Below are 17,418 nucleotides of genomic sequence, written 5' to 3' on the forward strand. Positions count from 1 at the left end.
GATCTGTTCTCCACTTAGGTTAGGAGTGGAGAGGTTGAGTCAAAGCCTGCATTGATTTCTCTTGCTTTCAACCTTCTATGTCCTCGAGAGGTCTTCATTAGAGTAAGCACTGTTCTTCCTCATCCACAGATTAAGAATGACGGTCTGCTTGTCCACGATCCAAGTCAACCACATTCTAAAGTTTAATGTAGGTAACAAATATCCTTCCCTTTTTTTTTTTAATAGCAAAACTAAACTTTACTAATTAGAGCGAGAATGTATGTTCGCATCGATGCGAATAAAAAAAGAAGTTTCAAATGTAAACCCTTACTCGAAAAAAAATAAATAATAATAATAATAATAATAATGACATTCAACAAAAAAAAGATAATAACCTTGAATGTTTCAAACCAATATTAATATTAATCATGGAGGATTATTTCAGAGGAAGATATCATCTTTGATTTTAGAATGTGTCTGAATATACATCTTCCTTCGTACACGAAAATACTCTATATCTCGAAAATAGCAATCGTCTTACAATGTAGGTTGTCCTATGAAACCAAATACCTATAATCAAGGAAAAACAAAATAGCATCACAAAACCATAATCATAATTTGATTCGTGAACGCATGCCCTATCATAATTAATCTCGACCTATCGTTAGGTCTTTCCTATCTAAAAGGGATAGAAATTTTAAATTTTTTAACCTTCTCAATAGCTTTTGATAATACGAGAGACTAACGATGTGTGGGTACTCAGACAATTGAAAATATATGATTAATGATTAAAATAATTTGATATTATTTTACTATATTCCTAAGAATCATCCAAGAAGATTTATCTTCGTTCTTGAATGATTATTTGCCCATTCATTATACCTTGATTGTAGACTTTATCATTATTAAATTTACCACAAAGATGCAACATTACAAGAGTTGTATGCAAAACATGAATGACCATTGTTACTTGATAATCATTGTATCGTGTATATATATATATATATATATATATATATATATATATATATATATATATATATATATATTTGAATAAGGGAATTTATAGTTCTTGAAAAGACAATATTTATCGAAATACATGGGAAATTCATACTTCGTAAGTGGATGTACTATGAAACAATTGATATAATTTTCCTTAAATTAATTGATTCGATCCAAGTTCTAATTGTCTTATTTTATTATTAGGCTCAATGACAAATCTTGAAGCATCTTCGATCACATGAAATTACTTTCATTTTCTAAACGGACATGAGAAATCTCGGATCAAAGTATATATCTATACTTAAATCTATATATCTACATATCAATTGAATAAGACAACCGCGATTAAGGAGGAGCGATCACAATCGAAGTCACCACCATTATCTTCAACATCTCCATCATTCGAGTGATGCTGTCTTCTCTCTTAAATATTGTTGCGTAAGCTCGACGTGATGCCCCACAAAGATGGGTAATGGTGATAGAAAATTAAGATCAACGTCTGTAGTAGATGTGATAGCTTTCATATTAGCAATGACTGTGATCATCCTCAATCGAATTATGTGGACCATCACGAGCAATTAGTAGTGAAGGCACGCTCCACTGATTTGATTTGTGATTCTTCTTATTCCAATTGGACCAGACCATAAGAGATGTTGGGCACAAAAGTCCCATTACTTGGAAGCCAATTAATTGCCTACTCCAGTCATGATAAACCCATAGAGGAAAAAGCCCAAAAGCTCTCCTTGAGAGAGAAATCTTCCTCTTGAAAGTTGGTTTTATCTATATCGTACGTTACTTTTGTATGTCCATTCGTAAAGAGTCAATCTTTTTAAAATTTTTTATGATTTCTTAGAGATCCAAAAAAGAAGATAGATCAGGAAAAATATTTAACTTGAGAACCACATGCACTCTATAGATATAAATTATAAATATATATTTCACTTTGAACTATCATGTGATAAATGATTTAGGACTAATTTACTATCTTGTTTTGTAAGCTTTACAGTTATTCATCCTAAAAAGACTTCTTCCGACCATGGCGTTCCTCGTAAAGCATATCGATGAGTTTGAATCACTCAAAGGCATATTTGATTTCTTAAAACAAAAGATCAACTCCGATGCAGGATTAATTTAGCTAGTTTATTCATAAAATAAATTTGATTAATATAAGAATATTTTACATGTCATAAGTAGCCATAACAACATCTACTGAATATGAAGAAAAAGAAAAAAAATAAAAAAAAAATCAGATTTATTTTGGATTGAAGATTAGAAATCTTAAGTGAAGATTTATCTCTACAAAGATAAAAGTTTATTAATCAAGAATAGAAAGATTAATTTTTTAATGAAATGATTTCATCATCAATGTACAAAATGTATGGTAGTTCAAAACCTTCATCTTGGGAATATTCTGCATTTATTTATCCATTTATTTTATTTTATTTTTTGACTATTATCCTTTGATTTCTCTCTTTCTATTCATTTATTATCAAGAAAAAAATCACTATTGGTCGTTCTATATCAAATTGATATTATAACTTTTGGTTTAATCATGATGTTGTATCATCAAACTCAATCTATATCTCAATTATATGAACTCAAACAATTTATAATGTAGGAGCAATTTACTTAGCTTATTATTAGTATAATAAATTTGATTAATTTAGAGATATTTTACATATGTGACAAGTTATCACATGACAACATCTACTGGACAACGAGAAAAAAAAAACAATTATAGAAAAAAAAATATAGGAAATCATATACATTCTTTATTGAAGATTGTAAATCTACAAAAATGAAAATCTATTAATAAGAATATCATCAATAAAAAATATTATTTTTAAATTAAATCAAATTTAATTTTTTTAATAAAATATATTACATATTTGATTTGATATTATTGTAATCTTTCTTATTTTTATATTTTTATTTTATTTTATACTTGTGTTTATATAAAAAAGGGTTAGAATATTACATAAGTGTTTGGATATGATCATCTTCCTAAATTGATTCTTTTAATTTGGAATTGAATTGTGTGGACAACGAAGAACAATTATTAATCAAGTCCGGTCCATTGGGCGATTTGAATCGGAGGTGTTCGGACCGTAAGAGATGTTGGGCGGAAAGCCCACATTGAAAGCCCATTAGTTGACTACTCCAACCAAAATGGGCTCCCAGACCGGAAAAGATGTTGAGCGTGAAGCCCACGTTACTTTACTTACACCGCCATAGGCTCGAATAAAAGGCCCAAAAGCTGCGCGCGGTTTCGGAGAAACCCGATCACGGCTTCCTTTCTCGCTCCGCTCCGCTTATATGCGCCCACGGTTTCCTTCTCAGCAAAGGAAAACCTGTCCACGGCTTCCTCTCGCTTGGTAGATCGCCGCTTCCATCTGTTCGCTGATGGCGTCGTCCTCCGATTTCTCCACTGGGTAATCCCGGTCATCTTTTTGTCTATTGATTCTAGGGTTTACGCTTCTAAGATGAATCATGCATCGATGTTGTTTTGTTGCCGTAGAGATGCTGTGATGAAGAGACAAAACAGGGGGTCTCCTATCAAATTCCTAGTCCCTCTCATATACGCTCCCATCCTCCCTCTCAGTACGTGCTTCTTTCCTCCTCTCTATTTGTTTCGGTGGTTCGTCCTTCTATCCTTGTATTGTTTAGATGTGATTATAATTCAAAAGCGAAAAAAAATTATACAGTTCGAATCGGGCTGCGGCACAACCCGGTGATGAGGGAGCGGTTGTTCTTCGGCGTGTTGGCCGGTGCCTTCGCTCACGGGGCGTACCTGGTGTATCCTTTTGTTCGCTTACATATGTGTCACCTATTTCTGATTTAGGGTTGTACTCGTATTTGTCCATGATTTCCTTGTTTCTAATGAATTCGTTTTGTTCTTCAACACACATTGGCTATTCTGGCCTTGAACCTTAATCGGTGTATATACGTCGGTAATAATCAGGCCATCTGATATCCACTTCAGGCTGTTCCTTATTTCTTTTATATGTTTAATACACTGTTTCCTGTTCTTTTTTATTTCTATAACTTGTTTTTTTATTATAATGAAAAAAATTAAAGGACCAAACAAGACTTCTAAAGATGCTAGAATTTAGCACATATGCAACTTCAATCATGATTCATGAGCATATATTCAAACATCATATTACAAACTTTGTACATTACATAGATGCCTACCTCTGTTTACCCATATAGGTCTAGTTTTGATCTAGGTGGATCCAGTCCATATCCATATAGATCTAGGCTAGATTTTTGTGGGTTCTTGCTTGTTCTAATTCAGAACAAAAAACTAAGGTTTTTTATTCAAGCATAATTGAAATTCTAAATGGAAAAAAAAACAAAAGTCTTATCTTAAATGTTGATTGTTCAGAGTGAAAGAGAGTTCTTCTCGATAAGAAGGATAGAGTCCCTCCAAAATGTCAAATTGGATAGAGTGTGAAATAGAGAAGAAGAAAGGTCAACAAAAGAAAGAGTCGAGTAAAAGGTATTCTTAAGCAGCGTTCGCTGAGAACTTTGACCAATTGACTTGAACTTGAGATGGGATGGGCCAAATTTGGGATGGTATCCTTGCCACTCGGTTCAAATAGTGGGTGGGAAGCTTGTTATTTGATAAATCTCACCAATCATTTATACGGTTCGCTTACTAGTTCAAGCTTGGACCGGGTAGATACCACTTGATATGTACTTCTCTAAGTAATATTTTAAACCATGCTTTATCCTAAATCTATTGATAATTTGTTTTCCATATTATTTGTGTGTCATCCTTGATGCTTACTATGTCTATGTATTTCATTGCTTTGTCTCATCCTTAATGCTACGAAACAAGTGGTTGAGTTGTATGTTCAACATATGGTTAAATTACATTTGATGTGATCCAACGTTTGCAATAGAGGCAATGTCCTTGCATCATCCTTTGGTACGAGTTTCCTTTGCAGGGTACTTAAATTCATACAAGTACTACCTATCACCCATAAACACCTGGCTGGTCTATGGTGCTAAATAGAGGCAAACTATCTATGAGTTCTATGGACTTTTAAGGTGCTATTAGCTTTAGAATAATAACAAACACATTAGAGTTGTTCTTAGGTGGCAAGATCATGATGCATGTGTCCAAGTTGAAGCTCTATGTAGAACAAGCTGATGCTATACCTATAATAAAATGAGTTGATTAAAGGTAAGCCTCATGCATTTGTGGAGATCCTACAAAGCTGTTGCCATCATATTGATGAATCAGAGTTCTAGTTAGTTGTTCTGATGGCATTTAAAAGATGCAAGTTGGGAAATAAAAGATGACTTCATTCAGCACATCCTCAATACTTGATGCACCGTTTGTACTCATGACTTTGGAAATATGCAGCGTCGGAGATGGGGAATCATTTGATGCTCTCCCTTGGCATTGAACATAATTATTATCACCAATAAGAAGAGAGAAGTGCCTCAAGGGTAGTGGCTAGGTCCAAAGCATGGTTGGCCTTGCTAGAAGTATAGGCAACTCAACAATATGAGTAGGCATAATATCACGAGTTGGTTCTGTTTGGATGGCATGATGGTGCCAATTTTGTGATATATCCTTCATGACACCTTCGTTGTCTTTGTTGACACTTGGTACAGTCTGTGCAAGAGTCTGTTCACCTTTGGTGAAGATTTCATAAACCAATCAAAGCTATTCCTGCTTAGCTTGGGAAACAAGCAAGGTGCAGGCCCAAGTTATTTAGGGCACCACAGCTAGAGTTCTTCTCATGTAACAGTCCCAAACTAAAGTGAATACAGCCAAGAAAACTTGTAATTAATGACAGGTGGAAATGCATAGAGCCTATACTAGGGTTTTGTGGATAGGTATGGGCGTATACTAGGGTTTTGTACATACAGACTATACTTCATGACACCTAAGAGGATATTACTGTTCTCAAAGATTGCGTGAAGGCAACCTATGTAATCAGTGATCAGCCTTGTCTTGACCCAGAGGATTTGTGGATAGATATGGGCCACTTTGAAGAGGATATCTATGTAATTTGACTTTTAGATGAAGTAGGAAAGGATTCCTTTCTAACTCTGACAGCATATATGTCTCCTACCTGCATTAGAAGTGAAATTGATCACAATAACCCACACAGGTATGGACTCGAGGAGACTATAAATAGAACAATTGCACTATAAACTGCGACCTGGTAAACCTCAAGAAGTAGCAGGACAGTAGGATAGAAGTTACCATGCTGTAGTGTTTTTGTATTAGTGACTCAACTAAACATATATCATTATCTAATTGAGAATTGAACCAAACTTTAATTGAGTTTGCAATATTAGATTATCACTGGTATTCTATAAATACAATGGGTTTGCTATAAATACAATGGATTGCAAACCGTAGGGATTATCTTGATTATTTTTATATTTAAACAAACAGCACACAAAAGGTTGCTATGGATTTATTTCATTTTCATTCAAGTTATATATATTTTGAGATGGCTGTACAATTGGCACGCTAAATCAAACAACATTATAACTTATTTTAATATTAGGTTATAGCATTAGTACTCTTCATTTACAAGGGATTGCGAGTCCTGGGATCTTCTGGATTAGTATAAAATTTTCAAACAAATTGCACACTATTGAGTTATTCATTTACATACAAATGATATATTTACTTTATGATGGCTATACCTTTACGTGCTAAATCAAACACCATTACATCTTTATTTATTTGTTCATAACATAATTGGAGCTTAGTGGTTATGAATGACTCCTCTCTTTGTTGGTATATATACTATTGTTCACATCTTAGACTTTTGTTAGAGCATATTTCAGATAGTGTTTGTCCTTGATATGCCTGTAGAACCGATTTGTACGACATCGAGAGCAAATGAGCTTCACTGGCTGCTTCAGATGGTGTTATATTATTAGCGGGCAACATTACTTTCTGATTCTACGTAGTGCATTTTCAACATCAAACTATATCTGATTTATATAATCAGCATGGTATTCTACATGTTTCTTTTCCACAAAAATGTTAGTTTATTTTCTTTGGTCTAACTAATTGATATGGTTGTGCATCGTAATGATGCCAAGTTTCTGGAGTACTTAAAACTTATGCTTCAGTTCATTCTTTAGAAAATCAAACCAACTTTTTCTTCACAATCATTCTGCCAATGATTGTTATTATCTGCTGCTCGTACAGTGAGGGTTGTTCTACAAAATAAGTGCTTGTGCGAACAAATCATCCTTTACTATGATGTGTATCTTTATCAGTCATATGCTGTGTGTTATTATGATGGGTTTTTTTTTTCAAGTCTTATATTTGTTTATCACCCAAAATAGAATCTTCTAAATTGCTAGTCAATGATAAAACTAATGTGTTTTCACAAATATATAGGAAGAGCAAAGTTTTTGTTTTAATTTGATAAATGTTTATTTGTTTTTCGTGCATCACATTATTTCCAAAACAAAGGATTAAGAATTTGAAAGTTTATTCGATATGTTTTTTACTTCGTAGATAATGATATGGTGATGATATATCAGACTTAAGAGATTCCTAAGGTTTTGGGTTTAAATCTCGTTTTTATAATTTATTTTTTTATAAAAAAACCCTATGTGACAGCTGGATGAAAAAATAAAACTCGCGAAAAGGAAGTTGCTAAACCGACTCCTTGCGGCAAGTTGTCGGATCAATGTACTCTTCGCGCTCTCCCCATGCAAATGCCACCGCATTCAGGCTAAGAAAAAAAATCCCAAATTCCATCAGTACAACCAAGAACAGATATTGAGAGACACTTCAGTTAGGCCTAAACAATTCAGCCTCTCCCAAGCTGAAATTAAACATGAAAACAGCAGGATAACATGAATGTTATTGGAGCATAGAAAACAAATTGACGTTGACGTCCAAAGTCAAAATGATTAAGTGATCAAAAAGAATAAATCGACAACAACTAAAATTTTATAATTTGATTTAAATTTATCGTAGAGTTATTGTTTGTTTGTCTATTGATCGATAAGACGCAACTATGTAAATTTAAATCAATCGGCCATTAGGAGATCGGCCCGATTGGCCCGGGCTATTTAATTGGGCCGCCACTCACTTGAATCCCTTCGGCCACTTAACATGACAATTTTCCCTAACCGACTTCTCGTTCCGCGGCCAATACATCCTTCGCTCTCTCGCTCCATCCGCCGATCGATCTCTCTATGCAACTGGTCTCAAAGGTACGCTAAATAGCTTCTTCAGATCCCCTTGTCTTTCTTCGAGGCTCTCCTTTCCTCAATTTGATGAAGACATTTGATTCATCGCAGCGTCGTCGCCTCGATCGCTCCTCTCTCCGATCCTGAAATCGATCGACTTGGAAACCCCAGGCATGCGGGCCTATGAGCCCAGATATAGGGTTTCCTTCTCCTGGAATCGCAGGTTTTATCTTGGTCTTACGTTGATTTGAGCCGCAAGACGTCGGGTTTTGGCTGGAGATTTCGCAAGCGAATTCGACTCTAGCTTTTATCGTAGCAATTCTGCGATTAGATTGATTCGGTGACAATAATATCAAGTTTGGGTGTTGTTGTTTGGCCGAATTCCGTCGCATTTTCGGTGGATTGTTGTGTTTCTAGGTATAATTGGACATGAATTCAAGACCGGGGCAAGCGTCTTATCGTGATCGGACGCAGGAGTTCGTCAAGGCTGTTGAGAACTTGAAGACGCCCTTTTCATTGGTAGCGGATGCTTCGAACTCAAGCACTGGATCTATCTTGGAGGGACCAAAATCTACGGCCTCAAACCAATCGGGGTTTAACAGGAAAGCTTCGAAAATTGGCCTTGGGATTCATCAGACTTCACAGAAACTTGCCAAGCTTGCGAAATGTAAGTAATTATGATGTGTCAGATTGCTCTTTTTTCTTACAGATGAAGATGATGTACAATTAAGAAAAAGATATATGACAAATTTGCTAAGAAGAGGATGTTGAGATGGATTCATGGTTTACTAGAAATAAAGCTATAATACTTACTTTCTCAAACAATTAGAGATAATTGCAATTAAAGATAAATGAAGTGAATCATTTATTGTGGCATGAACATCCGATGCACCAACTAACAAAGTGAGTTATTTGTGGTTAATCAATTAATCATGTGAGAGATTGGAGGGCCTGAGAGGACTTTATAAAAAAAAAAATTGAAAGGAGTATGAAAGCTTTGATTTAACTGGTGCTATTGCCCTTAATAGAGCTTAATAGTCTGTGCATCTACCACTGCCAATATTTTGTGCAAGTCATCTTTCTATTAATTTCTGGCCTATATATGTCTGTGTATTAGATGACTATATGAATCCTAGATATGTCAGATGTTCATTTGTTTCCTGTTTATTCAAATGCTATATATTGAGGTCCTTTTGTGTTTGCACTTTGTAGTGGCAAAAAGAACATCAGTTTTTGATGACCCTGCTGTAGAGATTCAAGAACTGACAGCAGTCATCAAGCAGGACATTACTGCTCTGAATTCTGCAGTTGTAGACCTGCAACTCCTCTGTAATTCACAGAATGAAAGTGGGACTATGTCCAAAGATACTACCAGTCACTCGGCGACTGTAGTTGATAATTTGAAAAATCGCCTGATGAGTGCAACAAAGGAGTTCAAAGAAGTTCTAACCATGCGGACTGAGGTAAAACCAGTGATACATCGTCTATTTTGGCTTGACCATGCGCTTGTCGTTTCTTTTGTTTTCTTATCTTGGAGCATAAGTCAGACTAGTTAGCTGGTGCTTAAAGGATTGGAAATTTTGTCTATAGAACTTCAAGGTTCATGAGAACAGAAGGCAGTTGTTTTCTTCATCTGCTGCGAAAGATGTAACCAATCCTTTTCTTCGACAACGACCGCTGTCGTCCAGGGGAATTAGTGACTCTAATGCTCCCTCAGCACCATGGGAAAATGGCTCAACACATTCTTCTTCTTTGTTTCCCAGGTAATTTGGAAAGATACAGAATCCATCTGCTAAGCTTGCTACTGTTGGGCCTTATAAGTTGTTTTGAGGAATTGGATAAATTTAGTGCACTGCAGACATAGTGTTTTGGTTTTAGTGTTGTATGTGCCTACGATCCTGAATTTATTCTACAAGACTTGTCCATTGACAATCTGGTATTAATTGATTTTGATTTTCTTGGTTGACAGGAGGATGATGAATGGGGAGCCATCATCATCAATTCAACCTTTGATCCAACAGCAGCAACAACAGCAAACGGCTCCAGTACAGGATCACTACATTCAGAGCAGAGCAGAAGCCCTTCAGAATGTTGAATCAACAATTCATGAATTGAGCAATATTTTTACACAACTAGCTACGATGGTTTCACAGCAGGGGGAGCTTGCAATCAGGTTCCTTCTTTTATGTCTTGGGGATTCTTTTTTATACGTTAATTGTGTGTTCACCAAATTAAGATCATAGTTTTGAGTTGAACTTCTATTCATGTTTAAGATTTGACTCATAAGCATCTTTGATATGATTCATCTAGAAGCATCCATTTCTAGAATTTAGATACTGCCAACTAACTATTTTTATGCATATTATGGAATGCATATATAATTGTATTTATGGGTATAAGGGTAGTTTGCTCTAAAATATGTACATAAACATTCACTGCCGTTGTTAATTGAGGTAATGCACTATCTCTTACTTGACATGTTTTCGTGCTTATTTTCCTTGCTTGGAGTATCTGTTTTATCTTTTGAAAAAATATGGTATTAAATTAGTTTAGAAATATCGTAGTGGTTAGTGCACTGTAGAGACATCCTTGTTAAATCTTGAGTTTTGAGTCTGTGTAGGAATAACTTGTCTTGTATGCAGGTTAATGAAATGGAAGAAATTTTTTTTTTGGTTTAAATCCCAATTCAGAAACTCCAAACTCTTAATCATGTATAGATTCATTATCGAACCTTTGATTCTAGGCTTTGCGAAATGCTTGTAGGTTTAGGATTTTGGAAGTGTATTATTTACAAATGTGTCTGTTGGTAATGTATACCACACTGGTAAATTAGGTACTGTTCTATGATCTTGTTCCTGCTATTCAGATGTTTAAAAGATCAATTTTTTGTACTATCATTTGTTAATATCGATAGTAGATCAAGTTTACTTAAAAAGTGACCAACAAATAATCATCAGAGCTTGTATGGGAGGCTTCATACTGTTGCTATTGATAGCAAAATTGCAAAGAAGCAGGTCACATTTGTTCAACATTGTTGATTTTGATATACCATGAATTTAGATGATACTAAATTCTCATTGAGGTTACAAAATATCAGTTTTAGAACTAACTGATCGATGTTGACTATGGAAGGATTGATGAGAACGTGGATGACACATTAGCTAATGTGGAGGGAGCACAAGGCGCGCTGCTCAAGTATCTCACCAGTATATCCTCTAATAGGTGGTTGATGATGAAGATATTCTTTGTCCTCATGGTTTTCCTTATGATCTTTTTGTTTTTTGTTGCATAATTTTATCTATCTTATCTCTAGTGCGACCGTCGTGATGTCAATGATCCGAGTAAGTTTTCGTTTCCCGCAATTATTTTTTTTTACAAATTCCATAAGGTTAAGGTCGGATTTGCTATCTCCCTACCCTATTTTTAGGGTTGTATTTTCTCCCATACAGGGCACTCGATACTAGTGTTTTCTTAGCACCTGTTGTTGATTTAATGGGAATCAGACCTATAAGATCGAATAAAGCTCTCTTACATACCTCTGTTATTGATTCTGCAGGGTGACAACTTGGTGCTGAGTATATCTGATGATGTATAGCAATTATCTCTTGAACATGAGAATTAATATAGGGATGAATTGTTTGTCACAATTGCTACCTTTGTTTACTACGGTCTTCTATTGGTTATGCAAAGCCAGCCCTCCCACTCTCTTTTTTTTAGAAAATATTAGATTAGATAATGAATAGATGTTGATCATTATGACTATACACGGATCATAAGAAATGAAAAGATCATACATACTATTATCCAACTTGATATGCTTCAAATATCGATGCCTACATTGTGCAATTGAGTGCATCTACATTGGAGACATTTCGGGCGATTTGTCCGAAAGCACGAAGAACTCTCACCGCAACCTCAAGGGCTGGTGGAGAGACAGATTGATATCATCATTAGTGGATCCATCCCGAGAGGTTTTCTTTTTTAACCAGTCGCGTCTACACCCATATACCTCGAGTTACTAACCTGGGTATCGGAAGGGTTGGATTCAAAAACCTCTCACGATCTTAATCTCCATGCAGGTGGTACTTTGAGAGCTCGACATTTCTACCTCGGAGGTACCTTAGACAACCCTGCATATATAGATCCGGATTATATTAAACTGATTAAGACATCAATAATTTCTTCGCTCAACAAAATTATATCATTTACTCATATAACTTATGAATGGTTGAACGATCAAGTAGATTTTGATCCATGTAACTAATTTTTGCCTTGCAATTATTAGAATAGCATTCTTTTTATGTCAGCTTTCTTTTTGAACTGTATTTTATTATGAATTTAGTTGACTTTATCCAAGCAAAACTGCACTCTTTGGACACCTATTCTTACAGGATCTAAAAAGAAAAAAAATAGGTTAGTGAATAAATGAATATGCAGGCAAATGATTATTGGTGCCAAAGAACAACTCAGGCTGGCACAAGAATAACTCAAAAGATAATTTATTTGATAATAAAAATAGATTTATTTTACTTGCTTAAAAAACATCTATGCAACAAAAGGTCTCTACGACTTTAAGATCCACTATGCAAAACATCTCTGAAATGCTTATATACTGGTAAATTTGTTCTCTCCAGTGGAAGTGTTCCCACACTTGTGAACAAGCTAATTCCAGCCAATCTAGTAAATAGCATACAGTAAACATTCAAACACCATGAACAGTTATCCTGTTGTTTCAATGATTCACCTTCCCTAGATTTATCCTTCATCACACACTAAAAGCATCCAAGTTAATTGCACATCCAACATCATTCAAGTTGTCTTCAACCTCCAGGAATCTGTTGGTCCCTGAGATTAGCTGGCTGAGAGAGGAGGCAGGACTCATGATTTATGTCAAACATCAATGTCATGGTGGTAATGCCAATGGTATTAAAAGAATCATGTGCCACTGTTTGCTGCAAAAACAAACAAGGAGACTCATCAAGATAAGAACCCATCAGAACATGGGTTGATGGGGTGAGATGGGACTAGGAGCCTTCACAATAGAGATGATTAGTGAATGGTTACTCATGTTCCCCAACTCAATGTAGGGAGTAAAACCCCAACAGTCCAAGTTGTTGGATTGTACCACAAGCATGATCTGATCACAGCTAACCTCAGATAGGTATCACAAAGAAAGGAGCACATAAATTAAAAGCACAAAACCATGGTACTCAATCCTACCATTTGATGAATCTCAAAATCCAACACCACATGCTCCTTGGACAGCTGCTCTAAGTAGATCATATCTCAAATCAAATAGCATGCTTATATATCCAAAGATTACAGCCGAAAAGAAGGCACTTGGATTTAGAATGAATGAACCAAAACTACTTCTTTGCCAGAATTGTGCATATCAAAGCTTTGCCAGAATGACATTTCTAATTATAATGCATACTTTTAAGTGCTGATGATCTCCACCTAGTAATATGTTGAAATTAAAACTTTTTAAAAGCAACAGAACCTAGCTCTCAGCAAGTTCAGCAGAATCCTAGTGGATAAGCAGTCATATATTTGATCATGAAAACAAAATATATGAAGTCAGTTTTTGTATCTGAAATAACTGAGAACTTGTGAACTACCTGCTGAAATCCAAGACAAAATCAAAGGCAAAACAAGGCAACATTAGACACACATGTCGAAAGTTAGCTACAGATGAATGATTCAATATACACTTAAATTTGGCATAAGCAGCAGCATAAGAAGATGACCAAATACAAGCACTCAGATCTACAAATTGAACATGTATAGACACAATTGAAAGTAGTAGTGAAGAAAAACTTTGAGAACCTACTAGTGTTCGTGATAAATAAAAATAACAAAGTATAACAAAAGAAAACAATCCCATAATTGTTTTGGATATCTTGCATTTCATGCTCTCTATACATTCATTTCCCTGCACCTACTTCTCATTATCACTTGCTCTGTCAACCATTTATTCACAAATCCAAACATATATAATAATTTAAATTACTATGGAGAGGTTGCTACCATTCCCACCCTCCCCTTATCTTTGCCTTCTCAAACTTTGCTTCATTTCCATGATGGAAGTCCCATGCATTGGGCAACAATCTTCAGTACAGTTTGCCTCTTTCATCTAAATTCTCCAAGCTGTTTACGAGAAGCAACATAGGGAGACATAAAAACATGGCTAATAAATTGAACACTTGATGGAGCATAAGAATCCCAAATGAATGAAGAAATTTCTTGTCCAATGGAGGGTGGGACGAGGACAATTCTCAAAAGAATCAATAGATATGAGGGGGAGGTGGTGATGCATATGAGACTCCGACCACGGGTGGCAATGGACCTTCAAAAGGTGCTGGTGGAGGTGGTGGCTCAATGCAAGGAGGTGAGGGCGGAGGTGGCGAGAAGTAGTGATACACCGGTAGCGGAGGTGAGTATTGAGGTGGCGGTGGAGAATAATAATGCATGGGTGGTGGCGGTGACGGTGGTGGTGGTGATGGAGGAGGGGGGGATGGCGGAGGCGGCGAAGGTGGCGGTGGCGGGGGAGAATAAACCGGCGGAGGTGGAGGCGGCGAAGGTGGCGGCGGCGGGGGAGAATAAACTGGCGGAGGTGGAGACGGAGGAGGCGGCGAAGGTGGCGGCGGCGGAGGAGAATAAACCGGCGGAGGTGGAGACGGAGGAGGTGGGGATGGAGGCGGCGGCGGAGGGAGAGCCGGCACGAACGGTTTGCAACGGAAAACACTACAGTCCACCGGGTGCGCCAAGAACGACTTGCATTGCTTCTCCGACCGCTGCAACGGGCGCTTGGGCAGGCAGTTCCTCTTGTCGTCGAATGACTGCACCTTCAAGCAGGACGGCGGCTCGCCGGTGAAGAAATTATATGAGAAGGTGAAGTTTTGAAGGTGCGGTAGCACGCAGATAGACTCCGGAATGCGCCCCGACAACAAGTTGTGCGCGACATCCAGCTGTTCCAGGCTGACCATGCCTCTGATCTCCTCCGGTAGCGGCCCTAGCAGCTGGTTGAAGCTGACGTCGAACACGGTCAGCTTCCTAAGCAGGCCGATCTCCGAAGGGAGGCAGGATCGAAGCCCGTTGTTCATGAGGATGATCTCGTTCAAGGTGTTCGACATATTGCCGAGACTGGCTGGGAGGCAGCCGCGGAAGCGGTTGTTGGCGAGGACGATGACGGAGACGGGGGAGTTACCGAGGTTGTCGGGGACGTCGAAGGCGAAGCGGTTGTGGTTGATGAAGATAGCGTCCAGGGGCTTGTCGAAGAGCTCGCGGGGGACCGCGCCCTCGAACTCATTGAAGCGTATGTCAAGGAACTTGAGTGAGGGGAGATCGAGGAGAACACGGGGGAACTTTCCGGCGAAGCGGTTGTTGCTGAGGTCGATCTCGAAGAGGCGACCGAGGTTGCAGAACTTGTGGGGGACGGTGCCGCAGAAGCGGTTGGAGTTGATGTGGAAGAGGGCGAGGTCTGTCAAGAGGCCGAGCTCCTCTGGGAGGTACCCGGCGATGTCGGCATGGTTGAGGTCGATGCCGGCGACGACGTTGAGGGAGCCATTGCAGGGCAGAGGAGCGCAGTAGACACCACGGTAGGTACAGACGTTGGGGCCGACCCAGTTTCCGGTGAAATTCTGGGGGTCGGACAGGATGGCCTGCTTCCATGCCTGGAGGGCGACGTAGGCGTCGCGGAGGCGGGGGTTGGGGAAGTGGAAGGAGGGGTCGACGCTCACCCGCTCGCCGCGGTCGCCGTACTCATCGAGATAGTACAGCAGCTGCCGCCTGCGGATGAGTCCGGCCTCGGCGTCCGTGAGGCCATGGCTGCTGAAGGCGGCCGCTGTCGTGGCCGCAAACACAACAATTGAGATCAGGAACAGGAGGACCAGATGATTCTTCTCCGATCTGCTTCCCCTCTTCATCTCATCCTCGAACAATGATTACAGGAATTGGGATAGGAAAAGAGAAGGGAACGAGGTACGAGTTGGGAGGGCAGATGGTAATATCTCGGAGTACGAGCAGCTCCAAAGCTCGTGAATGCTTTTTGTTATCGAGGGTATTGGGAGGGCTGATGCGTGGCTGCCTCCGCTAATCTCGCTTCTATACCCGCGCGCCGGCCGATCCGTCTTTTGGTTCGATTTAAAACGAAAGCTGCTTGGTTCGGCTTTTTTTTTCCGGTTCTTTTATTTAAATTGATGGACGGCTTAGTTTCAACGACTTTATTAGCTGGATTCGAATGGGAAAGGAAGAGACATGGAATAAGCCAAAGGAATGTACCGCTAGACCGAGACCGGCTTAATCATAATTGAGAAGGCTTGCAGGCCGGTTTACACCATGAGAAATTAAGAACCAGGAATTAGGGGTGGTTTTGTCCGTTGATTAGGCGGACGCGGAGAAGAGAACGGCGTTCATTTTTTTCGAGGGCGCACCATTCGACTTAAAAGTCTAAAATGCCCCTGGTGCAGGTTCCGAACCGACGGCCAACGCGGTGGCCATTTGGCGCATGGGGCAGGGAGAAAAGACGAGCCGTTGAGGATAATACTGTCATTTCGACGTCTCATGTGGACGCGTGCATGGATGATGCGGGCTCAGCTCGAAGCCGACGGGCATGTGCGCGGGCCCCACGAGTCGCGGCGAGTGCGCCTCCCCCGACCTCGTCACGTCCCAACTCCTGTTCCGAATCCAAATCACCCTCCGACGTGGTCCAAATTTAGGCAGCTGGCCCTCCGCGATCACCATCACTGTGGCCAAATCCCTCCTACGATTAGTTCACGAAATAACCAGCGACAAAAAACATATTACTGCCTCTCATCAAGTAGTGGAGCCGTTCCTGTTGCTAATCAACGATATTAGTGGGAGGCCACACAGCTCATGTCCTCATCAGAACCACAAAAAAAACAGCATTAATAATAATAATAATGTGATCCAATACATATGGATCGGTATATGCAGTGTTGAATGGAGAATTTTATGCGATGCACAAGCAAAACGTATTGCTTTGGAACTCCGCCGTTTCACAGCTGTTCTGCGATAAGGATCAAGTTGTCACCTTTGGCTACAGCCATGCATGACTCATTTTCTTGGTATCACTGGGAAGGTTTTCCATACGACCAGGCTAAGCCATTTGTGTGGGTTGTTGTTTCACCTCTCGAAGAGCGATTGCATGTTGACGATTAGTTGGACTCCAAATTGATACGTCACACTCTAATGGTGCATGATCAGTGTGATTAAAAGCTTTGAGGA

The 17,418-nt window shown here is 38.7% G+C and overlaps 3 protein-coding genes across 3 annotated transcripts; 2 read left to right on the forward strand and 1 right to left on the reverse strand.

The window, feature by feature from the left end:
• The first annotated feature begins 3,254 nt into the window (after positions 1–3,254).
• LOC135675799 (uncharacterized) lies at positions 3,255–7,248 on the forward strand. The gene is made up of 4 exons (XM_065186322.1): positions 3,255–3,413; positions 3,500–3,582; positions 3,687–3,777; positions 6,833–7,248. Exons 1-4 carry the CDS (start codon positions 3,385–3,387, stop codon positions 6,861–6,863), a joined length of 234 nt encoding a protein of 77 aa, XP_065042394.1. The 5' UTR covers positions 3,255–3,384; the 3' UTR covers positions 6,864–7,248.
• Positions 7,249–8,042: 794 nt separating this feature from the next.
• On the forward strand, positions 8,043–11,707 carry LOC135675798 (syntaxin-32-like). The gene is made up of 6 exons (XM_065186321.1): positions 8,043–8,196; positions 8,284–8,839; positions 9,385–9,635; positions 9,763–9,935; positions 10,142–10,345; positions 11,305–11,707. Exons 2-6 carry the CDS (start codon positions 8,602–8,604, stop codon positions 11,462–11,464), a joined length of 1,026 nt encoding a protein of 341 aa, XP_065042393.1. The 5' UTR covers positions 8,043–8,196; positions 8,284–8,601; the 3' UTR covers positions 11,465–11,707.
• A 2,327-nt stretch (positions 11,708–14,034) lies between these two features.
• Positions 14,035–16,275, reverse strand: LOC135675797 (leucine-rich repeat extensin-like protein 3). Its single transcript, XM_065186320.1, has one exon. The coding sequence runs from the start codon at positions 16,095–16,097 to the stop codon at positions 14,457–14,459; it is 1,641 nt and encodes a 546-aa protein (XP_065042392.1). The 5' UTR covers positions 16,098–16,275; the 3' UTR covers positions 14,035–14,456.
• Positions 16,276–17,418: the final 1,143 nt, after the last annotated feature.

This window comes from Musa acuminata, chromosome BXJ1-6 (assembly GCF_036884655.1).
Source record: "Musa acuminata AAA Group cultivar baxijiao chromosome BXJ1-6, Cavendish_Baxijiao_AAA, whole genome shotgun sequence".
Classification (NCBI taxonomy): Eukaryota; Viridiplantae; Streptophyta; class Magnoliopsida; order Zingiberales; family Musaceae; genus Musa; species Musa acuminata.

Excerpts from the sequence above, each read along its gene's own strand:
- LOC135675798 (XM_065186321.1), top strand. The coding sequence starts at position 8,602 with ATGAATTCAAGACCGGGGCAAGCGTCTTATCGTGATCGGACGCAGGAG. Across the intron at positions 8,840-9,384 it reads ACTTGCCAAGCTTGCGAAAT|TGGCAAAAAGAACATCAGTT; the intron begins GTAAGTAATTAT and ends TGCACTTTGTAG. Across the intron at positions 10,346-11,304 it reads CAGGGGGAGCTTGCAATCAG|GATTGATGAGAACGTGGATG; the intron begins GTTCCTTCTTTT and ends TGACTATGGAAG.
- LOC135675799 (XM_065186322.1), top strand. The coding sequence starts at position 3,385 with ATGGCGTCGTCCTCCGATTTCTCCACTGG. Across the intron at positions 3,414-3,499 it reads TCCTCCGATTTCTCCACTGG|AGATGCTGTGATGAAGAGAC; the intron begins GTAATCCCGGTC and ends TTGTTGCCGTAG. Across the intron at positions 3,778-6,832 it reads GCTCACGGGGCGTACCTGGT|AACCGATTTGTACGACATCG; the intron begins GTATCCTTTTGT and ends ATATGCCTGTAG.
- LOC135675797 (XM_065186320.1), bottom strand. The coding sequence starts at position 16,097 with ATGAAGAGGGGAAGCAGATCGGAGAAGAATCATCTGGTCCTCCTGTTC.